Below are 21946 nucleotides of genomic sequence, written 5' to 3' on the forward strand. Positions count from 1 at the left end.
ATTAAACCGGTCCGCAAAAAAGGTTGGGGACCCCTGATTTAAACTAGCTGGCTAGCTGCCAAGGAGCTATGCTATTGATGTCCTACGTGATAAGGCCAAACTCCTTGTAGACTTGCTTAAAGTTGTAATAGAATAAACATGATAATATAAGTACATATTTTAATGTCACATTTGCTGGATATACCCAACCTGGTTTACAGATTAGACAAAATCACTAAACAAAGTATTACATACACCCTTGCAGGTTGACAGGGGTGGGGGGGATATATGGGGTTGCAGGGGTTGGGGGTGCTACCTGCCTGAAATGAGTTTTTGCAGGGTGGAATGTCTGTCACCATATGTGCTGAGCATAATTTTATCATCCACAAAAAATCTTTTCTGCCATAAAACAAATGCAAAGCATCTTGGCAGCACCCCGATCTAAACAGTGGCATCACATTGACTATCTCATTGTCCAAGCTAGGGACTGCCATGATATGAATATCACAAGGGCTGCGATTGGCACAGACAACTGCTAGACAGATCATCACCTGATCATCTCCATGTTCATCAGACTAACGAAAAAGAGGAAAGTTCATAAGCAGAAGACCAGGCCAAGACTAAAACTCAAGAGCAACTGGGGTCTGTTTAAATCCACTGTCCTCGATACCTGCAAAAATATCCTTGTGTACACAAAACATCAGGATTGGTCCCATGACAACATGGAGATAGAACAGCTCAACTCCAAGGAAAGTGTTTTGTCTCTGGCAAAATGACATCGGCAGCAAGGCCAAAAGAGAAGCTTACTCCAGAGCCAAGACAAATATCCAGCACGGGGCAAGGGAACTAAAGAATTCTTGGTGGACTGAGAAAGCCCTGGAAATCCAGAGACCGGCAGACTAGTGACACGAGAGACTTCTTCAGTGCCACCAAAGCAGTCTATGGTCCAAACTACTTTGAATTAAACCCTGTGCTCAATGGATGGGAAGACCTTGCTGAAGGATCGGAAGAACATCAACAATCGATGGAGTGAGCACTTTCAAGAAATTCTTAACCATGACAGCACTGCTAAACCAGGAGTTTACTAACCAAATCTTCCAGAGACATGAGAAGATCACCCTATATGAAGGAGCTCCATGATGCCATCAGGAGTCTGAAAAGCAACAAAGCCACTGGCTCTGATGGGATCCCAACAGAGATCCTCAAGGAATAAGGACCAGTACTTCTGCACCACATACATGCCTTGTTCTGGGGAAAGGAACAACTGCCCTTACAGCTGATCTACAGATGATCTAATAGTGACCATATTCAAGAAGGGAGGTAAGGCAGATTGTGGCAATTAGAGGAATCTCCCTCCTGTCAACAACAGGCAAATTGTTTGCATGCATCCTTGTCAACCGACTCCTTCCACTATCTGAAGCCGTACTCCCTGAATCTCAGAGTAGTTTTGCCCATATAGAGGTACCATTAACATGATCTTCATAGCACGCCAATTACAGGAAACATGCCATGAACAAAGGTAAACCTTGTACAATGCTTTCATAGATTTCATAAAGGCATTTGATACAGTAGACTGCCAAGCTCTCAGGTGCACTGAATCAGAACTCTTCACTATCATGACAGGAGTCCAACAGGGCTATACATTGCACCCACCCTACTTGCCATCTTTATTGCTGCTACCCTTCACCTTATTGGCCAAGCCCCACCACAGAGTGTCCCAAATCATGTATAGAATGGACTAAAGGCTTTCAGCCTCAACCGGTTCAAGGCCAAGGTCAGCACCACTATTATAAAGGAGCTTCAATGCCATCGCAGCACACTCTAAAGGAAACCACCAATGTATCCTGACAGCCTTTGCCAAGGCATATAGAGCCCTGGGCCTCGTTTTGAATATACAAAAGACTCAGGTCCTATACCAGCCACCACCCAGCTTATCCAGCCCTCCATAGGAGTTGACGATATCACCCCTGAAAACGTTCACCACTTCTCCTACCATGGTAGCATGCTCTCCACAAAAATAGACATAGACTCAGATCAACCACCGCCGATTAATACTAATGGAGCCTATGCAAGATTAAGGGACAGTCTTTGAAGACCTCAACCTACAGGTCCAAACAAAACTTCTGAGCTATACAGTAGTTGTCTTTCCTACGTTACTGAATGAATTTGAATTAGGGACCATCTACAATAGACTCCTGAAAGCTCTGGAACAATACCGCCAAAGAACCTTACGAAAGATTGAGGATCAGCTGGAAGGACAGGCACACTAACACAATATATGAGAGCGACCACCACTATGCCACAGAAAATACGTGGTAGCTGCAAAAGGAGCGAACAGACAACCAAAAGACCCAACCACTTACCCATGTCCACACTGCAGCAGAATATCCCAGATTGGCCTCTACAGCCACTCAATATCCACCAATGGGTAACCCCTCAGGAAAACATCTTACTCAACTCAAATGATCCAACCACTAGAGAATACATCTCCCTAGTGGCTCAGTGGAGGTCACTCTCATGTAGTGCAATCCCCCTTGAACAGATTTCCATCAAGTGCATCTATTGCGTGCAATGTCTTTACAGTTTTTAAAATGTTGAATTTCAGCAGGCTGTTTTTTGATGTTATCTTTGAAGTGCTTCCTTTGTCTGCCTTCAATGGGGAGTAAAGGATCTGTCTGAGGAGATGTGAGTTAGGCATCTGAATGTCATCAGCTATCCATTGGAGTTGGTGTTGCTTCATTGTGGCGGAAATACTTTTCATAGTATAGTCATTGTCATACTTTATTGATCCCAGGGGAATTTGGTTTTTGTTACAGTTGCACCATAAATAATTAAATAGTAATAAAACCATAATAGTTAAATAGTAATATGTAAATTATGCCAGGAAATAAGTCCAGGACCAGCCCATTGGCTCAGGTTGTCTGACCCTCCAAGGGAGGAGTTGTAAAGTTTGATGGCCACAGGCAGGAATGACTTCCTATGACGCTCTGGGTGCATCTCAGTGGAATGAGTCTCTGGCTGAATGTACTCCTGTGCCCAACCAGTACATTATGTAGTGGATGGGAGACATTGTCCAAGATGGCATGCAACTTGGACAGCATCCTCTTTTCAGACACCACCGTCAGAGAGTTCAGTTCCATCCCCACAACATCACTGGCCTTACAAATGAGTTGGTTGATTCTGTTGGTGTCTGCTACCCTCAGCCTGCTGCCCCAGCACAGAACAGCAAACATGATCGCACTGGCCACCACAGACTTGTAGAACATCCTCAGCATTGTCCGTCAGATGTTAAAGGACCTCAGTCTCCTCAGGAAATAGAGACGGCCCTGACCCTTCTTGTAGACAGCCTCAGTGTTCTTTGACCAGTCCAGTTTATTGTCAATTCATATCCCCAGGTATTTGTAATCCCCATGTGGCCTCCTTCGGTATGCTGGTCTGTCCTTCCAGCCAATCCTCAAAATCTTTCATAAGGTTCTTTGGTGGTATTTGTTGTAGAGCTTTCAGGTGTCTACTGTAGATGGTCCATAATTAAAATCCATACAATAATATAGGATGGACACCTACTGCTGAGGAGCTCTATTTACCGTGCCGAAGTGCTGAAATACCTCACACCTCTACCCGATACAAAGTTCTTGTGTAATACTTTGTTAAAATCCATTTCAACCACATGCATTATTAATTTCTCTACATTAATATTTATGTAATCTTGTCACATACTTCATAAATTTGCATTTCAGAAAGTTATTGCCCAGATTAACTAACAATTCTTAGTTCTTAGTGTTTACTTTTATCAGATAATCAGGATTTCTCGTAGTTTATCAAGAAATGTCATATGGAAATACTGTATTAGCCTCTGCTCCTGTTTTTACACAACAAATTGCAGTGTACAAAAAAAAGTGAAAATGGCAACATAGCAACAAAATAAAGATAACCAAAACGTTACATGGCCTATAACAAATGAACTCTCTCCCTCTTGTCAATCTGGCATATGATCAGTTAACAGGCCTTTTGGGAAGTATCCACATTTATCCACTGGAACTTACTGCTGAGTTACACTTGGTGCTGAAAAGATTTCAACAGCTCACTTCCAAGTTACAGCCAGAAAACAAAGTTAGCTTTCAAATTCTTCATCCACAATTGAAAGGCAAAGCAGATGAGGTACAAAAAAAACTAACAGAAAATTCTGGGAACGTCCAAGTCAGGCAATTTTGACAAGAAGTTACTAACTTGACACTAACTCCAATTCTTGTTCACAGATGCTGCTTGTGTTGTTGGCTACTTCCTGCATTTTCTACTTTTAATTCTTTGCTCACAATGATCAACAGCTTGTTAGAATCAAGATTAGAGAATACCAAAACTGAATGATACATTCTGGAACCATACAAATTTTGTTTACATTTTAACATATTTTTCATAGACTCATTAAGTAACATATTCCATGCCTCAGTTCAATCTCATTCCTCGTCTAATCGCAGTTACTCAAATTACAAGTCTCAACGTCTTCGTTCATTATGTCACCCAACTTCCACTGCACCTGGACTACAAAATTCCTCTCCATTGACTGGAAAATTCTAAACTTCAAGCCATGAGGGCAGGCAAAACTACACAAACCAGACTAAACTGCACCTCCCACTCATCTGCCCAGGCAACTTCTGTCAAACATTAACCAAAAAGTAACAAATAACTTCCATAATCTGATGCCCTGTTTAGACCAAAATGTCAGTTCACCTACTGAATTCCTCCAGCAGCTTATTTGTTCCTTCACAATCTGTACACTCATTCTACAGGAACAGATCAGGGGAATATTTATATGAATTTCACATCCAATTTATAAAGGTTGTCTGTTTACACATGCCCATCATTCTCCTTTCACTGATATCCATGTATACTTCCTGCTGGATTATTGCAAAAGGAATGAGGAATGTTGGTTGGGATTACGTACTATGTTTTGTACACCGGCACTAGAGCAATGCAGTCTCATTTAGCTGTATACAAGTGTATGGTTGAATGACAAACTTGAACTTGACATTGGTCAGATCATTCCCTTTTACTTCCACAAGAGCCATAAGAACTCCCACAAACAACTGAAGAACAGTTCAAGATTAAGATCTCATCTGAAGAACAGTCCCGGCAATATTGCAGCAATCCCACAACATTGCAGTTTTAGGCTACTGCATCTCAACACAATAGCAATTTTAAAAAAAATAACAGGTTTTAAAAGAAAAGCAGCAAATACTCACCAACAGAGACATTTTCATAGATTAAAATATATTGATCAAAGTAGTAGTTCAAGAAATATGGTAGCTGATTGTACGTCTGACCTGCAATGAAGAAAATATTAACATGAATTATCATCAGGACTGGTTCTTCTGCCGAGTTTTGTTTTATAAATATACGAACTAGCAAAAGCTCAATGCATAGCTAAACCATTGCAACTCAAGACAGAAAGAGACTATAGCTGCTGGAATTTCGAGCAACAATCTGCTGGAAGAACTCAGTGGGTTGAACAGCAATCAGTTGGGGGGTGGGGGGAGAAGAGGGATTGACAAAATTTCAGGTCAAAGCCCTGTTTTGAAACAACTCCTCCTTTCCTCCCAGATGCTGCTTGATCCGCAGAGTTTATCCAGCAGACTTTTTTAGCTCCAAACGCAACTCAAGCCTCATTTCGCTCAATATCCAAATAGATATTAATTCCATCACACTATTCATAACAAACTAACTGGTCATTACAAATGAGATCAGCATATGGCTCAGCAGCTAGTGGCATTCAATGCTGATACAAGGTGCTACCTTTGTTTAAGTTCTCCCTGTGACCAAGCATTTCCCCTGGAGGCTCTAGCTTCCATCCAAAAATGCACTGGTTAATTGGTTACCTTAAATTTCTTTCAGGAGGTTGGAAGGAGTATCAAGGTGGAATTGATGAGCATGAGAGAGAGAGTGTGATTTACAGGACAATAGGAGAGTGGGAATATGATAAGATTACTCAGAGCTGATAGATTCAGTGAGCTAGAGTCACACACACACACAAAGTCCTGGAGGAAATCAGCAAGTCAGGCAGCATCAAAAGAATAAAGAGTCGATGTTTCCAGCTAAGACACTTCATTAGGACCTGCTGAGTTCCTCCAGCATTTTTGGCGTTATTCTCAATTTCCAGCACCTGCAGAATCTCGTGTTTAAAATTCAACGGGCTGAATGGCTTCCTAACATGTAACAAAATATGAATGAAACATTGTGAAAAACAGACTCACCAAGATAAACAAATGATCAACATTTATATTAATTCTTTCACAATATCCTGATGTCTCAAACAGGTATGCATTCAATATAGTGTGTTACAACTACTGGACTATCAGCTAGAGTTCTGATGCATTGATCCAGAGAGTAGTTCAAATGCCTTAACTGCAATGAAGAAATTCAAAAATGAAGTCATTGGATCAATCTGGAACATAAAAAAGCAAACCCCAGTTACCACAAAGCTACCAGACTGGTGAACTAAATGGGCTTTTATGTCAATGCCTATGGCAGAAGATCTCCAATCTTTATCTAGTTTGGCATACATGTGACTAGACCAAATCAGTTAATTATTAATTCCATCCTTTGCTGGAAAAATGGAAAATGAAATGTCAATTCTGCCGGCGATTTTCATATTCTGTGAACAAATTCAGAAGAAATTTAAAGAGATAAAAACAATTACCAAGGCCCCACATATACACATGCACCTGAAGAAAGAGCCTCAGTATAAAGATTTAACTGAAGGTCAGCATCTTGCACTAACCAAATATAGGGGATCCATTTATGTTTGTATATGGCGACTACCACACCAGTCTGAAGGGCCCTTCCAGTTTTCAGGCCAATCCCTAATCAGCACAATAGTAATATTTGAGGGAAGTTTGCTTTGGTTACTAAACAACATACATGATAACCAAGACTTGACCTCAGAAGTACTTCAATGCCTGAGAACCACTTGGAGAACTCTGAAGTAATAAGGAAATACAAGTAGCTCTTTTACTAACTGTTACAGCGCCAGACATCAAAGTGATTGCAGAGAACCTCAAACCACAAGGTCCAACACCTTGTGCCTAGGTCAAGAAACAGCACAGTAGCATACTTCGTACCTCCAATTTTGTCTGGATGCATTTTGGACATTATGCATATGATATATTTTTTTTCCTCCCATATCCCAAAGATGTCCAAGCTGACAGGTTTAAGTGATTACTGTAGATGATTAGTAGCAAGTGAGAGTAGCAGTAGCAAAGTCTGGGAAGAGTATAGGGAATGCGGAGAAGTGCTTGTTGATTGGCATGGAATCAAAGGACTGAAGAGTCTTGTTTCCATGAGGCTTGACAAATATTTCAATTCTGGCAAGTGGTCTCCACTTTACGCTAAGAAATTCTGGGAATGTTTATTCCCCACTTACATTTAAAGCAAAATAAAAATATTTGGGAAGTGTAATGAAATAATACATCAACCTCAAATTGGACAAAAGATGCTATTTTGATTATATTATGCAGCTTATAGCTTCCCACACAAAAAAAAGCTACTCAGGGATCAGTAATGTAGAAAATAACATTTGACCCCTGTCACTCAATGCATCTCAGTTCACTGAACCGCACTATATAATTACACTTCTTTTCACTTGATTGAATACTAATGATTTTTCAAGCTATCATACATCAGCCCTTAAAGTATTCAACAGTAAGCAAAGTAAAAAGCCCAGCATTTGTTTTAAGATACACTCACTATAAGGCTGCACAGGGAGGGGCAGCATTTTGTCCTTTTGCAACAATGGAGGAAAGCCTTTTCACTCCAAGACTGCTCCAATGGAGGTCTTTTCAACACAAGCCTGCAAGCCATTTGCTTGCTTACAGCCCATAATCAAATCATGGGAAATGCAGATCAATTCACTCAACTTTGGACTGTGTTAATCTCACTGTCCCAGAAAACTCATCTTTCAAGCTATACCTGTGGGGCTCTGTTCCAAGTAGTAACTTCAAGACATACAATAGTTAATTATTCAAACACCAGTCATCAACTACAGAATGTAGTTGTTTTTAATATTTTCAAACATATGTCAAAATCCTGAAGCGTTTTGACAGTAAACATGGAGTGAGCATTTCCATTAGAAGGGATAGTGACCAAAGGTTAACCTAAATAAAAAGGAAATATAATTCATCATCATTATAATCTGATTGGTGCAGGTCAGAAAAAAATTCCAATTATCATCTTCTGAGCAGGTGAACTGTTTCTTTCTTTAAAAAAAGAATTACACTCCATAGTCTCAGTAAGTTAGAAACACTGTCAGAGATCACAAAAATTGTTCTGGTAGGTTAAGTACAGAGCTTAGTGAGACTATTTTTTTCACACCCAGAGGGTGGTTTGTATACAAAATGAGCAGTCAGAGGAAATGGTTGAAGCAGATACATTACCATTTAAGATACTAAGCCAAGTACATGGATTGGAAAGGTTTAGAGGGATATGGGCCAAATGCTGGCAAATGGGACTACCATAGATGGGGATCTTGTCAACATGGATTAGTTGGGCCAAAGAATCAGAATCAGGTTTATCATCACTGACATATGTTGTGAAATGTGTTGCTTTACAGCAGCAGCAATGTAAAACAAGGGTACAATAACAAATAGCAAAAAGGGAGCAAAACCTATTGTGTAACCCTATGACCAATATTATCACATTATCATGCAATACAATCATGCCCTAATTTATGAACATTCCATTTATAAATTTGCACCATAACATTCCTAACTCTGATCACTCTGATGATTAGTATGCCACTCTCTGGACGTGGCATATACTGTACAATGCGTTTCACCCAGTCTTCATGACTCCTGAAATTTTGCTTCATGATGCGTTTTCCAGAATTGAATCCCTTCGAGGGATTAGTGTAATTAATTTTACAAAGTAAAGATTTTATTGAAGTCCAGATTATTAGTGAGGTTATAAAGAGTCCATTAGACTTGTTCTGACCTGAAAATAATTATTCCCCCCACCCCCCCACAAGTCCACCTGATCCAAATTAAATCAGGTTTGGGTTCCAGGATAAGATTAACTAAAGCAGTTTTGCCAATATTAAAATCATGGCAAGGGTAAATAGTCCAATACGCTTGTGAGAAAAGAATGAGGGGAGTGGGATTAGTTGAAAGGTTCTGCTAAAGAACTGATTAGGGCAATGATAGCTTCAATGCATTTTTCATATGCAATCATTTAATGATGAAATTAAGGTTGGTAGTGGTGTGGATGGTATAGGAGATTGCCGTACAAGTTCCAGGGCTAAGCTGAGAAACAGCAGATGGAGTTCAATCCAGAAAAGTGATACATTTTGTACAGTCGAACTTGATGGCAGAATACCTGGTTAATAATAGATCCTCAAAGTTGCCGCACTGGTTGATAGGGTAATTAAGGAGGCACATCGTTCGATGGTCTTCATTAATCAGAGGAATTAAATTCAAGAACCTTGTGGTAATATTGTAGCTCTATAAAACTCCAGTTCGACCACACTTGCAGTATTGTGTTCAATTCTGGTTGCCTATTTATAGAAGGATGTGAAAGCTTTAAGAGGGTGCAAAGGAGATTTACCAGAATGCTGCCTGGACTAGAGAGCATACGGCTTTTCTCTTTGGAGTGTAAAGGATGAGAGGTGACTTGACAGAGTGAACAGCTAGAGACATTTTACCAGAGCAGCAATGACTACCGCAAGAGAACACACTTTTAAGGTGACTGGAGGAGACTATTGGGAGATGGTAGAGGTAGGTTAAGTTTTTTTAAATAAAACGAAGGTGAATGGAACATGCTGGCCGGGGTGGTGGTAGAAGCAGCTAAATCAGGGCATTCAAAAGACTTAGTCACTAGATTATGGAATTGTTCCAGAAGACTGTAAAATTGCAAATGTCACTCCACTCTTCAATAAGAGAGAGGCTGAAGAAAGGAAATTATAGGCCAGTTAGTATGAACTTAGCGGTTGAGAAGATTTTGGAGTTGATTGTTAAGGATATGGTTTGGGGGTACCTGGATGTACATGATAAAATTGGCTGTAGTGAGCACGGTTTCCTCAAAGGAAAAAAACTTGCCTGACAAATCTGTTGGAATTCTTTGAAGAAATAACAAGCAAGTTAGACAAAGGGGAATCAGTTTATGTTGTGTACTTAGATTTTCAGAAGGCCTTTGACAAGGTGCCACACAAGGCTGTTTAACAAGCTATGAGCACATGGTACTGTAGGAAAGATTCTAACATGGATAAAGCAGTGGCTGAGTGGCAGGAGGCAAAGAGTGAAAATAAAGGGAGCCTTTTCTGGTTGGCTGCCAGTGACTAGTGGTGTTCCATGGGGGTCTGTGCTGGGATCAATTCTTTTTTATGTTATATGTTAATCATTTGGATGATGGCTTTGTTGCAAGGGGTTTGCAAATGATACGAAGATAGGTGGAGGTGCAGGTAGTTTTGAGGAAATAAGAGGCTACAGAAAGACTTAGATTAGGAGAAAGGGCAAAGGGGTGGCAAATGGAATAGTGTCGGGAAGTGTATAGTCATGCACTTTGACAGAAGGAATGAAAGGGTTGACTATCTTCCAAATGGAGAGAAAATACAAAAATCTGAGGCGCAAAGGGATTTGGATTCCCCAAAGGTTAATTTGCAGGTTGAGTCTTTGGCGAGGAAGACAAATGCAATGTTAGCATTCATCTCAAGGGGACTAGAATATAAAAGCAAGGATGTAATTTTGAAATTTTATGAAGCACTGCTGAGGTCTCACCTGGTGTATTGTGAGCAGTTTTGGGGCCCTTATCTTAGAAAGGATGCGCTGAAACTGGAAAGGGTTTAAAAGAAGGTTCACAAAAATTATTCCATAAGACCATAAAACATAGGAGCAGAATTAGGCCATCTGGACCATGAAGTCTGCTCCACCATTCAATCGTGGCTGATCCTTTTATTTTTCTCCTCCTCAATCCCAGTCCCCGGCCTTCCGTCCATAACCTTTGCTGCCATGTCCAATCAAGAACCTATCAATTTCTGCCTTAAATACACCCAACAACATGGCCTCCACAGCTGCATGTGGCAACAAATTTCACTAATTCACCACCCTTTGGCTAAAGAAATTTCTCTGCATCTATTTTGAAAGGGTGCCCTCTATCCTGAGGCTGTGCCCTCTTGTCCTAGACCCTCCCACCATGGGAAATATTCTTTCCATATCTACTCTGCCTAGGCCTTTCAACATTCGAAAGGTTTCAATAAGATCCCTCCTCATCCTTCTGTATTCCAGTAAGTACAGACCCAGACCCATCAAACAATGGACAAGGGAGTCACGTAGGGAGCGACCCCTGTGGAAAGCAGAAGGGGGGGGTGAGAAAGATATGCTTAGTGGTGGGATCCCGTTAGAGGTGGCGGAAGTTACAGAGAATTATATGTTGGACCCGGAGGCTGGTGGGGTGGTAGGTAAGGAAAAGGGGAACCCTATTCCTAGTGGGGTGGCGGGAGGATGGGGTGAGAGCAGATGTGCGTGAAATGGAAGAGATGTGTTTGAGAGCAGAGTTGATGGTGGAGGAAGGGAAGCCCCTTTCTTTGAAAAAAGGAGGACATCTCCTTCGTCCTGGAATGAAAAGCCTCACCCTGAGAGCAGATGCGGCGGAGACAGAGGAATTGCGAGAAAGGGGATGGCATCTTTGCAAGAGACAGGGCGGGAAGAGGAATGGTAAAGGTAGCTGTGAGAGTCCGTAGGCTTATAGTTCCACAGCAATCGCTCCCTACGTGACTCCCTTGTCCATTCGTCCCTCCACCATCCCTTCCCACCGATCTCCCTCCCGGCACTTATCCTTGTAAGCGGAACAAATGCTACACATGCCCTTACACTTCCTCCCTCACCACCATTCAGGGCCCCAGACAGTCCTTCCAGGTGAGGCGACACTTCACCTGTGAGTCAGCTGGGGTGATATACTGCGTCCGGTGCTCCCGATGTGGTCTTCTATATATTGGCGAGACCCAACGCAGGCTTGGAGACTGTTTCGCTGAACACCTATGCTCTGTCCGGCAGAGAAAGCAAGATCTCCCAGTGGCCACACATTTTAACTCCACGTCCCATTCCCATTCTGATATGTCTATCCACAGCCTCCTCTACTGTCAAGATGAAGCCACACTCAGGTTGGAGGAACAACACCTTATATTCCATCTGGGTAGCCTCCAATCTGATGCCATGAACATTGACTTCTCTAACTTCCATTAATACCCCACCTCCCCTTCATACCCCATCCCTTATTTATTTATTTATTTATTCCCTTTTTCCTCTTTTTCTGCCTCTGTCCCTCTCACTATAACTCCTTGCTCATCCTCTGGGCTCCACTCCCCCTTTCTTTCTCCCTAGGCCTCCTGTCCCATGATCCTCTCCCTTCTCCAGCCTCAAATCCCTTTTGCCAATTGACTTTCCAGCTCTTAGCTCCATCCCTCCCCCTCCTGTCTTCTCCTATCATTTTGGATCTCCCCCTCCCACTTTCAAATCTCTTACCATCTCTTCTTTCAGTTAGTCCTGACAAAGGGTCTCGGCCCGAAACGTCGACTGTACCTCTTCCTATAGATGCTGCCTGGCCTGCTGCATTCACCAACATTTTTGGTGTGTGTGTTGCTTGAATTTCCAGCATCTGCAGATTTCCTTGTGTTTGTGTGGATTGATCTTATAGTAGGTTAAGGAGTCAGCACAACATTGTGGGCTGAAGGGCCTGTACTGTGTTTGTACTGTTCTATGTTCTAAATTCTGCTCTGCACAGTCTTCAATTAGAGCAGTGAATCACAAAACAACCAACCACATGACAGAATTTACAGAAATGTGATCCAAGATATTGCTGGTCACCGAAATGTTCCTATAAGCAAACCAATTACATTCTGGAACCAGAAATCAAATCCAAATTCTCCACGAGTTCTGCTGCTTAATACCAGAACAGGAGCTTCTAGAAAAATTCACATCAGCTGACTACGAGGCTTTGTGAACATCAAACGATAAATCAGTCTGTGTCTGCAACCACATTCCTCTCTGCTGTACATAGTCACAAACTCTAAAGTCAAATGGGGAAATTAGCAAATGTTGAAAAAGCAATATTAAACCAATAGCAGTTTTTCTACTAATATCAATAAAAGCTCAAACTGAAATGTTCACTCAGTTGCTCCTTCCTCATGTCTGATCCGCCGAGAGTTTCTGTATTGGCAGCTTTTGATTTTCCTTCATTGAATCAGTCAGTTTACAAGGTTCATGTTAAACAAGGTGATGGATAGACAAAGGGGTTCAGGGAGGGAATGCAGATTTTTGTACCCTGGCAGCCCAAGATACAGCATCACGTGTTGGAGCAACCGAATTTGGGAGATTCTCCTTTACCTTATTAGCCAAGGATACCTTTTGTACCCTTTTATCCATCCGATTTCATTAACTGCAGTCTACAACTAACATCTGCCTCCTATTCCCTCTCCAGAGTTTCAGTATTCGTTGTCAGCCAAGGTTCTCTAATCCTGCTAGGTTTGCCTTTTACTCTAACCAGAAGGTTGGTCCTGAATTTTCCCAGTCTTAATTTTAGAAGCCTCATACTTGCCAGATATCCCTTTACCTTCTAACAGCCTCTTCCATTCCACCCATCCTGTCTTCAAAAGCTTTGTCCAAATTTAGGGCTTTAACTTGTGGATTAGCATCACCTCTTTTCATTACTATTTTAAAACTAATAGAACTGTGGTCACTGGTCCTAAAATGCTCCCCACTGACACTTCAGCCACTTTCCCAGCCCCCAATTTCCTAAGAGGATATTGAATGTTGCCCTCTCCCTCTCTTGTAAGTCATCTACGTATTCTGTGATGAAACTTTCCTGGACACACACAAATTCTACCCCATCAATCCCTTTGCATTATGGCTGTCCCAGACAATATGAATGTTAGTGAAGCAATGTTAGTGAAGCATTCTTAAGCATAGCTACTGCTGCAATGCACGAAGTGTAGTAGCCAGTTAGTCTAGATCAAGATCTCACTAACAGCAACAACAGATAGTCTGTTTGCTGAAGGATAAACATTGGTTGGGAATGGTAAGTCTTCTTTGATTCTGCAACATGGGCAACTTGCATGCACAATTAATGCAATCTCTGAAAGATGGTATCACTAGAGCAGCACACACAAAATGCTGGAAGACTTCAACAGGCCAGTCAGCATCTACAAAAAAGAGTATACTCGATGTTTCGGGCTGAGTCACAGAATACGTAGGGCTGAGGAAGTCCTGATGAAGGGTCTTGGTTCAAAACATCGACTGTACTCTTCTTCATAGATGCTGCCTGGCCTGCTGAATTCCACCAGCATTTTCAGTGTTGCTTGGATTTCCAGTATCTGCAGATTTTCTCTTGTTTATCACTAGAGAAGCATCCCCTCTGTTCTAGAATGTCAAGCTTTATTGTTCAAGTACGTGAATTGTAAAAGCTAGACCCAAAAAAATCCATAAAACCAGATTGTTGTTTAAAAAAACTCATTTGATTGAATAATACCATTTAGGGAAGGGGATCTGTAATCCTTACCTGGTTTCACTGAAAGACTAGATCCATCATGGTTAACTACCTGCCTTCTCTGCTCAGGGCAATTGTGAAATAAGGGTCAGCATTGCCATCAATGAACAATTTAAATAAAACTGAACCACATCAGACATCATAGTGAGGTCACTGATCACTACCCGATAGTAAACATACACTGCTTTTCATTCAACAGATACATTTGACTGACACTGCAACATTTCAACCCAACCAAAACACAAAAGGGTTTGGTATGACCCAGCTTACAATTACTTGCTCAGCCATATCCTCAGGGTTGTTGGAGTGCAAACATGCTCTGTGACAATACTTACCCAAAGATACCGACTGCAGGAAAAGTAACAAGCCAAACACGCAAGGAAATGGACCCATCTTCATTTCGTATTATCATTGCCCATTACCTGATGGCGAGTTTAGAGAGAAAAAGCAAAGAATTAGTACATGACTGGAAATTTCCAAGGAAATGCCGAATAGATTAAATATTAACCCAGTGAAGCTAACAACTAGAGGAAAGGGGTTATCAGCAGGGATATGAAACTCAGATTAAAGTCTACTGTCCAGAGAAGAAAGATGCAGAAATGAAGATGTGTATCTGGTACATTCAATGCATCCCTTGAAATTCAATCACATTTAAATCCCCATAGGGATCAGTGCATTAGTCCAAAACCCACAAACTGCGATGCTTGATTTCATGGGGCAGTACTTAGGTATTCTAATTGGTGTTAAGACAAACCGATATTCCAACTTAAGGATGTGTGTCATAATTTATTGGTGTGGATCATGCTGCTGCCTGAGTCAGAGAAGCATTGGAGGAATAGATGTGCAGTCTGAGTGACTGTCTTAGTTGCTTTTCTTGTGATTGCAGGACCCTGTTGGATCTTGTTAACGTGGAACGCTACGAGTCAGATTCATTGGTTTATTGGTGGATGGTGGGGCAACTGCATGACTGCTGCCGTAGCGAAGACCAGGCCTCAAGCCACAGTGTCATCTGTTTGCAGCTGCCCAGGAGAGCCAGAGGTGTTGGAATCAGTGCAGCCCACCCTCCAGTGTTCGCTCAACAGAAGACAAGCCATATTCTATTCTACTGCAGACTGCTGCAACATTCATAGACTCAGGGACTTAGACTATAATTTCTGTGTGACTGTATTTTACTGCTATCTTATGTATTTGCCATCTAATGTGCCTTTTGCTGTGTATGACCGTGGGTACGTGTTTTGCACCTTGGTTCCAGAGTAACGCCATTTCATTTGGCTGTATTCATGCATGTCTGAATGACAATTAAACATGAATTTGAACTATGTCAATCTTCATGCTAATAGTGCACACTATTCTCTTGGCTTTAGAACGAATTAAAACAAATTATACATTCCTTATAGTTTCTAAGCATAAGCACACACTTAAAGCAATCCAAGTGGGATATTGATAAGCAAAAGTTGAAATTTATTGAGCCTGGTGATATTGCGAAATATCTCTGTATTCATACGGTTTTTTCGAAGGAGAAGTGGATTAATAAACTTTTTTCACGGATTTAAAACTCAAAGAATGGACTTAAAACAGTATTACAAGGAAATTAAAGGCACGAATGAACATAATCAATTCTGGCACCAAGTTTTGTATGTAGCTATCAAATATCAATCTGCTTTGATAATGTCTGAAGGAGAAATGTTCCTTTTTTCTGGTGGACCTTGCAGGAACCTTCAGATTAAAAGCCAATACTAAAGACGGCACCTCCAAGAACACTGCATTCCGTCAGTGGTGCTGTTGGGCCTCGAGAGGTACCGTTTGTTTTGCATGGACATCACTTCCTGTAAGTAAGCTGCTTTTTTCATTTCCTGCATGGGTTAATTTGGATTTAGTTTTGAAACACACGGTGGAAAGACATTCATCTCCATGCCCTCTTTATTTGCCCTTGAAACAGGAATATCTGGTAAGCTTTGTTAATATCAGTAAACATTTAGTATTTATATTTCGAAGGAAGTATTATGTTTATCAACTATCATTAAGATATTGTTGTGCCGCAGGTTTACACAGCATAGTTATGAAGTTTTGTGAATGTGTATTACCTTGGTTAACACTAGCAAATGCAAGTATCTTGTGGATAGGATGTCCCACTCCCTGAAGAGAAACATGAGCAGTAGCGGCAGTGGTAGTTTTACCTTCAGGAACTTAAATTCATGAAAATCTGAAGAATCTACGCAGCAATTCCACAATCTACAACCCCAAAGAACCAATGGAACTAGATTCCTACCTTGGCGAGTAGGGTAAAGGAAAACCCCAAGGCATTCTTCAATTATGTGAAGAACAAAAGGATGACAGGAGTGAAGGTAGGACTGATTAGAGATAAAGGTGGGAAGATGTGCCTGGAGGCTGTGGAAGTGAGCAAGATCCTCAATGAATACTTCTCTTCGATATTCACCAATGAGAGGGAACTTGATGACGGTGAGGCCAATATGAGTGAGGTTGATGTTCTGGAGCATGTCGATATTAAGGGAGAGGAGGTGTTGGAGTTGTTAAACTACATTAGGACGGATAAGTCCCCGAGGCCTAATGGAATATTCCCCAGGCTTGCTCCACAAGGCGAGGGAAGGGATTGCTGAGCCTCTGGCTAGGATCTTTATGTCCTCGTTGTCCACGGGAATGGTACCGGAGGACTGGAGGAAGGCGAATGCTGTCCACTTGTTCAAAAAAGATAGTAGGGATAGTCCGGGTAATTACAGACCAGTGAGCCTTACGTAGGTAGTGGGAAAGCTGTTGGAAAAGATTCTTAGAGATAGGATCTATGGGCATTTAGAGAATCATGGTCTGATCAGGGACAGTCAGCATGACTTTGTGAAGGGAAGATCGTGTCTAACAAGCCTGATAGAGTTCTTTGAGGAGGTGACCAGGCATATAGATGAGGGTAGTGCAGTGGATGTGATCTACATGGATTTTAGTAAGGCATTTGTCAAGGTTCCACATGGTAGGCTTATTCAGAAAGTCAGAAAGCATGGGATCCTGGGGAGTTTGGCCAAGTGGATTCAGAACTGGCTTGCCTGTGGAAAGCAGAGGGTCGTGGTGGAGGGAGTACATTCATATTGGAGGGTTGTGACTTGTGGTGTCCCACAAGGATTGGTTCTGGGATCTCTACTTTTCGTGATTTTTATTAATGACCTGAATGTGGGGTTAGAAGGATGGGTTGGCAAGTTTGCAGACGACACAAAGGTTGGTGGTGTTGTAGATAGTGTAGAGGATTGTCAAAGATTGCAGAGAGACATTGATAGGATGCAGAAGTGGGCTGAGAAGTGGCAGATGGAGTTCAACCCGGAGAAGTGTGAGGTGGTATACTTTGGAAGGACAAACTCCAAGGAAGAGTACAAAGTAAGTGGCAGGATACTTGGTAGTGTGGAGGAGCAGAGGGATCTGGGGGTACATGTCCACAGATCCCTGAAAGTTGCCTCACAGGTAGATAGAGTAGTTAAGAAAGCTTATGGGGTGTTAGCTTTCATACGTCAAGGGATAGAGTTTAAGAGTCATGGGGAAATGATGCAGCTCTATAAAACTCTGGTTAGACCACACTTGGAGTACTGTGTCCAGTTCTGGTCGCCTCACTATAGGAAGCATTGAAAAGGGTACAGAGGAAATTTACCAGGATGCTGCCTGGTTTAGGGAGTATGCATTATGATCAGAGATTAAGGGAGCTAGGGCTTTACTCTTTGGAGAAAGGAGACATGATAGAGGTATACAAGATATTAAGAGGAACAGATAGAGTGGATAGCCAGTGCCTCTTCCCCAGGGCACCACTGCTCAATACAAGAGGACATGGCTTTAAGATAAGGGGTGGGAAGTTCAAGGGGGATATTAGAGGAAGGTTTTTTTTTACTCAGAGCGTGGTCGGTGCATGGAATGCACACTGCCTGAATCAGTGGTGGAGGCAGATACACTAGTGAGATTTAGGAGACTACTAGACAGGTATATGAAGGAATTTAAGGTGGGGGGTTATATGGGAGGCAGGGATTAAGGGTCGGCACAACATTGTGGGCCGAAGGGCCTGTACTGTGGTGTACTATTCTATGTTCTATGTTGTATATCAACCTAGTTGATCATGTCTTAGGAGGGTTCCAAGCTAAACAGCTCACCCTCTCCCCATGGTTATCTGGCCCAGTATACCTTGCTGATCTCCACCAGAAACATCATCGAGGCCTGTATTTTCAAAGTCTGTGTAGAAAGACTGTTTTCAAAACTAGTCTCTGACACTATCCCTCTTTTGCCAAAAACTTAATGAAGTGATCACTTCAAACTTATTGAAACAAAGGTGATATCCTATGGATGCCCATGTGGTGGTGGGGTGGGGGGAAGTATTCTAGACTCTGGAGGCAACATTAGTTAATAGAAAACAAAGTGCATACAAAACATCACTTCCTGTACATAACCTGTTTTTATATCAAAATTCAAAGTACGCATACTATATACAACCTTGAGATTCATCTCCTTACAGGCAACCACAAAACAAAGAAACTCAACAGAAGCCTTAAAATAAAAGGACAAACATCATACATCCATTGAGCAGGGAAGAAAAACAAATTGTACAAACAATAAAAGTAAGCAATTAATATTCAGAAGTGAAGTTCACAAACCTGAGTCCACAGCCAATTCGGCAACCCATTAGTTGCATGGTCACAGACTCAGCTCAATGCAGAGTCGAGTAAACCTCACCGGGCAGTGAACACCAGCCTGTTCCTCCCCTCTGGGCCCGACACCCTGACTTTTCAATATAGCCTGGCATTTAAATTAGCCAAACAGTGGGTCGTTCTTCGCCCTTGGACCCAGGTTCTGCAACTTTGATATGCTCTCGGGCGCGGCATCTCAATTTAGCCCATACCCAGCCTTTCCAATCTGACCTGGCGCTTAAACATCAGCTTGTTTCTCGCTCTCGGGCCCTCCCGCCTCACCTCTGACCTTTCGTATCACCACGCCACAACCATGCCGGACCTTCTAGACTTCAGTTCATACCAGAAAAATGCCAGGTCATACAGCCGGTTCAGAAAGCTGAATTCCCAAAGGGAAGTTACAAGCCTTTGATTGTAGCGATCATTTGGGGAAAAAAGGGTGATTAATAAAGTAAATTAGTAGTTTTGTTTGCTACCAGCACCATTACTGTGTTTCACCAGTGCCCTCTTACCTGAGTTTATTTGGATTTTGTTTTGAAGCACATGGTAGAAAAACTTGCATCTTCATGCCCCCTGTATTTGCCCTTGAAACAATATCTGTTTGTTAATATCGGTAAACATTTAGTACTTTTTTGAAGGAAGTATTATTTTTACTCACCTATATTATTAAGATATTGATTCTCCATGTATTTACTCATTTACATGGCATAGTCATGGAGTTTGGTATGCGTGTAAAACCTTGGTTACCTTCGACTGCAAGAATAATCGACAGCACATTCAGGTGCAAGACGATTCTATATCAAGTTTAATATGCATTTTACTTAACTTTCTGCAGTTTCACAAGTAAGATCTCATTAAAAACCCTGAAGGAAGCTTTTGTCTCGGGTGATTTTTGAGAAAGTGTTAAACTCACTACATAACTTTGTATATCTGCACTACAAGGGCAGTAGAATTTCAGCCAAGTTTGACTTCTTTGGCACATTAGCTTTTCATTACATTCTATTGTATTTTATTTTTCCTGTAAGCACCTGCAAGGAAATGAATTTCAAGGTAGTACTTGGTAACACATACTTACTGTGATAATAAATTTCCTTTGAACTGGCAACCTGGATACTGCCTTAGCTACTGACTTCATTAAGACCTGTGTGGATGAATGTGTGCCTAAAAAAATTTAGTGTACATTCCCAAACCAAAAGCCGTGGATGAATCAGGAGGTACATTGTCTGCTGAAGGCTAGATCTGTGGCATTCAAGTCTGGCAACCCAGGCCAGTACCAGCAAACCAGGTATGATTTGCGGAGGGCTATTTCAAGGGAGAAGAGTCAATTTTGAAGAAGGTTGGAGACAACATCGGATGCATGGCAACTCTGGCAGGGTCTGCAAGACATTACTTCCTACAAAGCGAAACCCAATAGCATGAATGGCAGCAATGCTTCACTACCAGATGAATTCAACACCTTCTATACCTGCATTAAAAGGGAGAACACTACTATAGCTGTGAAGATCCCTGCTGCACCTGATGACCCTGTGATCTCTGTTTCAGAGGCCAATGTTAGGCTGTCTTTAAAGAGAGTGAACCCTTGCAAGGTGGAAGGTCCCGATGGAGTACCTGGTAAGGCTCTGAAAACCTCTGCCAACCAACAAAATCATAATTGAGAAGTTGCAGAACCTGGGCCTCTGCACCTCCCTCTGCAATTGGATCTTCAGCTTCCTAACCACAAGACCACAACCTGTGCAGATTGGTGATAACATATCCTTCTCGCTGACAATCAACATTGGCCGCACCTCAGGGGTGTGTGCTTTGCCCACTGCTCTACTCTATATACACATGAGTGTGTGGCTAGGCATAGCTCAAATACCATCTATATATTGCTGACAATACAACACCGTTGGTAGAATCTCAGGTGGTGACGAGAGTGGGTACAGGAGTGAGATATGCCAACTAGTGGAGTGGTGCCACAGCAACAACCTGGCACTCACTGTCAGTAAGACAAAAGAGCTGACTGTGGACTTCAGGAAGGACAAGATGAAGGAACACATACCAATCCTCATAGAGGGATCAGAGGTGGAGAGAGTGAGCAGTTTCAAGTTCCTGGGTGTCAAGATCTCTGAGGATCTAACCTGGTCCCAACACATCGATGTAGTCATAAAGAAGGCAAGACAGCAGCTATACCTTATTAGGAGTTTGAAGAGATTTGGCATGTCAACAAATAAACTCAAAAACTTCTATAGTTGTACCATGGAGAGCATTCTGACAGGCTGCATCACTGTCTGGTATGGAGAGGCTACTACACAGGACCGAAAGAAGCTGCAAAAGGTTGTAAATCTAGTTGGCTCCATCTTGGGTACTAGCCTACAAAGTAACCAGGACACCTTCAAGGAGCGGTGTCTCAGAAAGGCATCGTCCGTTATGAAGGACCTCCAGCACCCAGGGCATGTCCTTTTCTCCCTATTACCATCAGGTAGGAGGTACAGAAGCCTGAAGGCACACACTCAGCGATTCAGGAACAGCTTCGTCCACTCTGCCATCCTATTCCTAAATGGACATTGAATCCTTGGACACCACCTCACTTTTTAAAAAAAATACAGTATTTCTGGGTTTTTTTTGCATTGTTTAAAATCTATTCAATATACGTATACTGTAATTGATTTAATTATTTATTATTATTTTTATTTTATTTATTATTATTTTTTTCCCTTCTAGATTATGTATTGGATTGAACTGCTGCTGCTAAGTTAACAAATTTCACATCACATGCCATTGATAACAAACCTGAT

General features: G+C 41.8%; 1 protein-coding gene across 4 annotated transcripts in view; it reads right to left on the reverse strand.

The window, feature by feature from the left end:
- The window catches only part of cdh23 (cadherin-related 23), a 1160360-nt gene that overhangs the window by 1114706 nt on the left and 23708 nt on the right, over positions 1 to 21946 (reverse strand). For all 4 annotated transcript variants that reach the window (XM_063070587.1, XM_063070586.1, XM_063070590.1 and 1 more), the window contains exons 2-3: positions 14838 to 14924; positions 5220 to 5300 (exon numbers count right to left, since the gene is read on the reverse strand). In XM_063070587.1, the coding sequence (XP_062926657.1) occupies positions 5220 to 5300; positions 14838 to 14901 (145 nt within the window). In that variant the 5' untranslated portion in view covers positions 14902 to 14924. The remainder of the gene's footprint in view (positions 1 to 5219; positions 5301 to 14837; positions 14925 to 21946) is intronic.

The sequence above is a fragment of the Mobula hypostoma genome, chromosome 18 (assembly GCF_963921235.1).
Source record: "Mobula hypostoma chromosome 18, sMobHyp1.1, whole genome shotgun sequence".
Taxonomy (NCBI): domain Eukaryota; kingdom Metazoa; phylum Chordata; class Chondrichthyes; order Myliobatiformes; family Myliobatidae; genus Mobula; species Mobula hypostoma.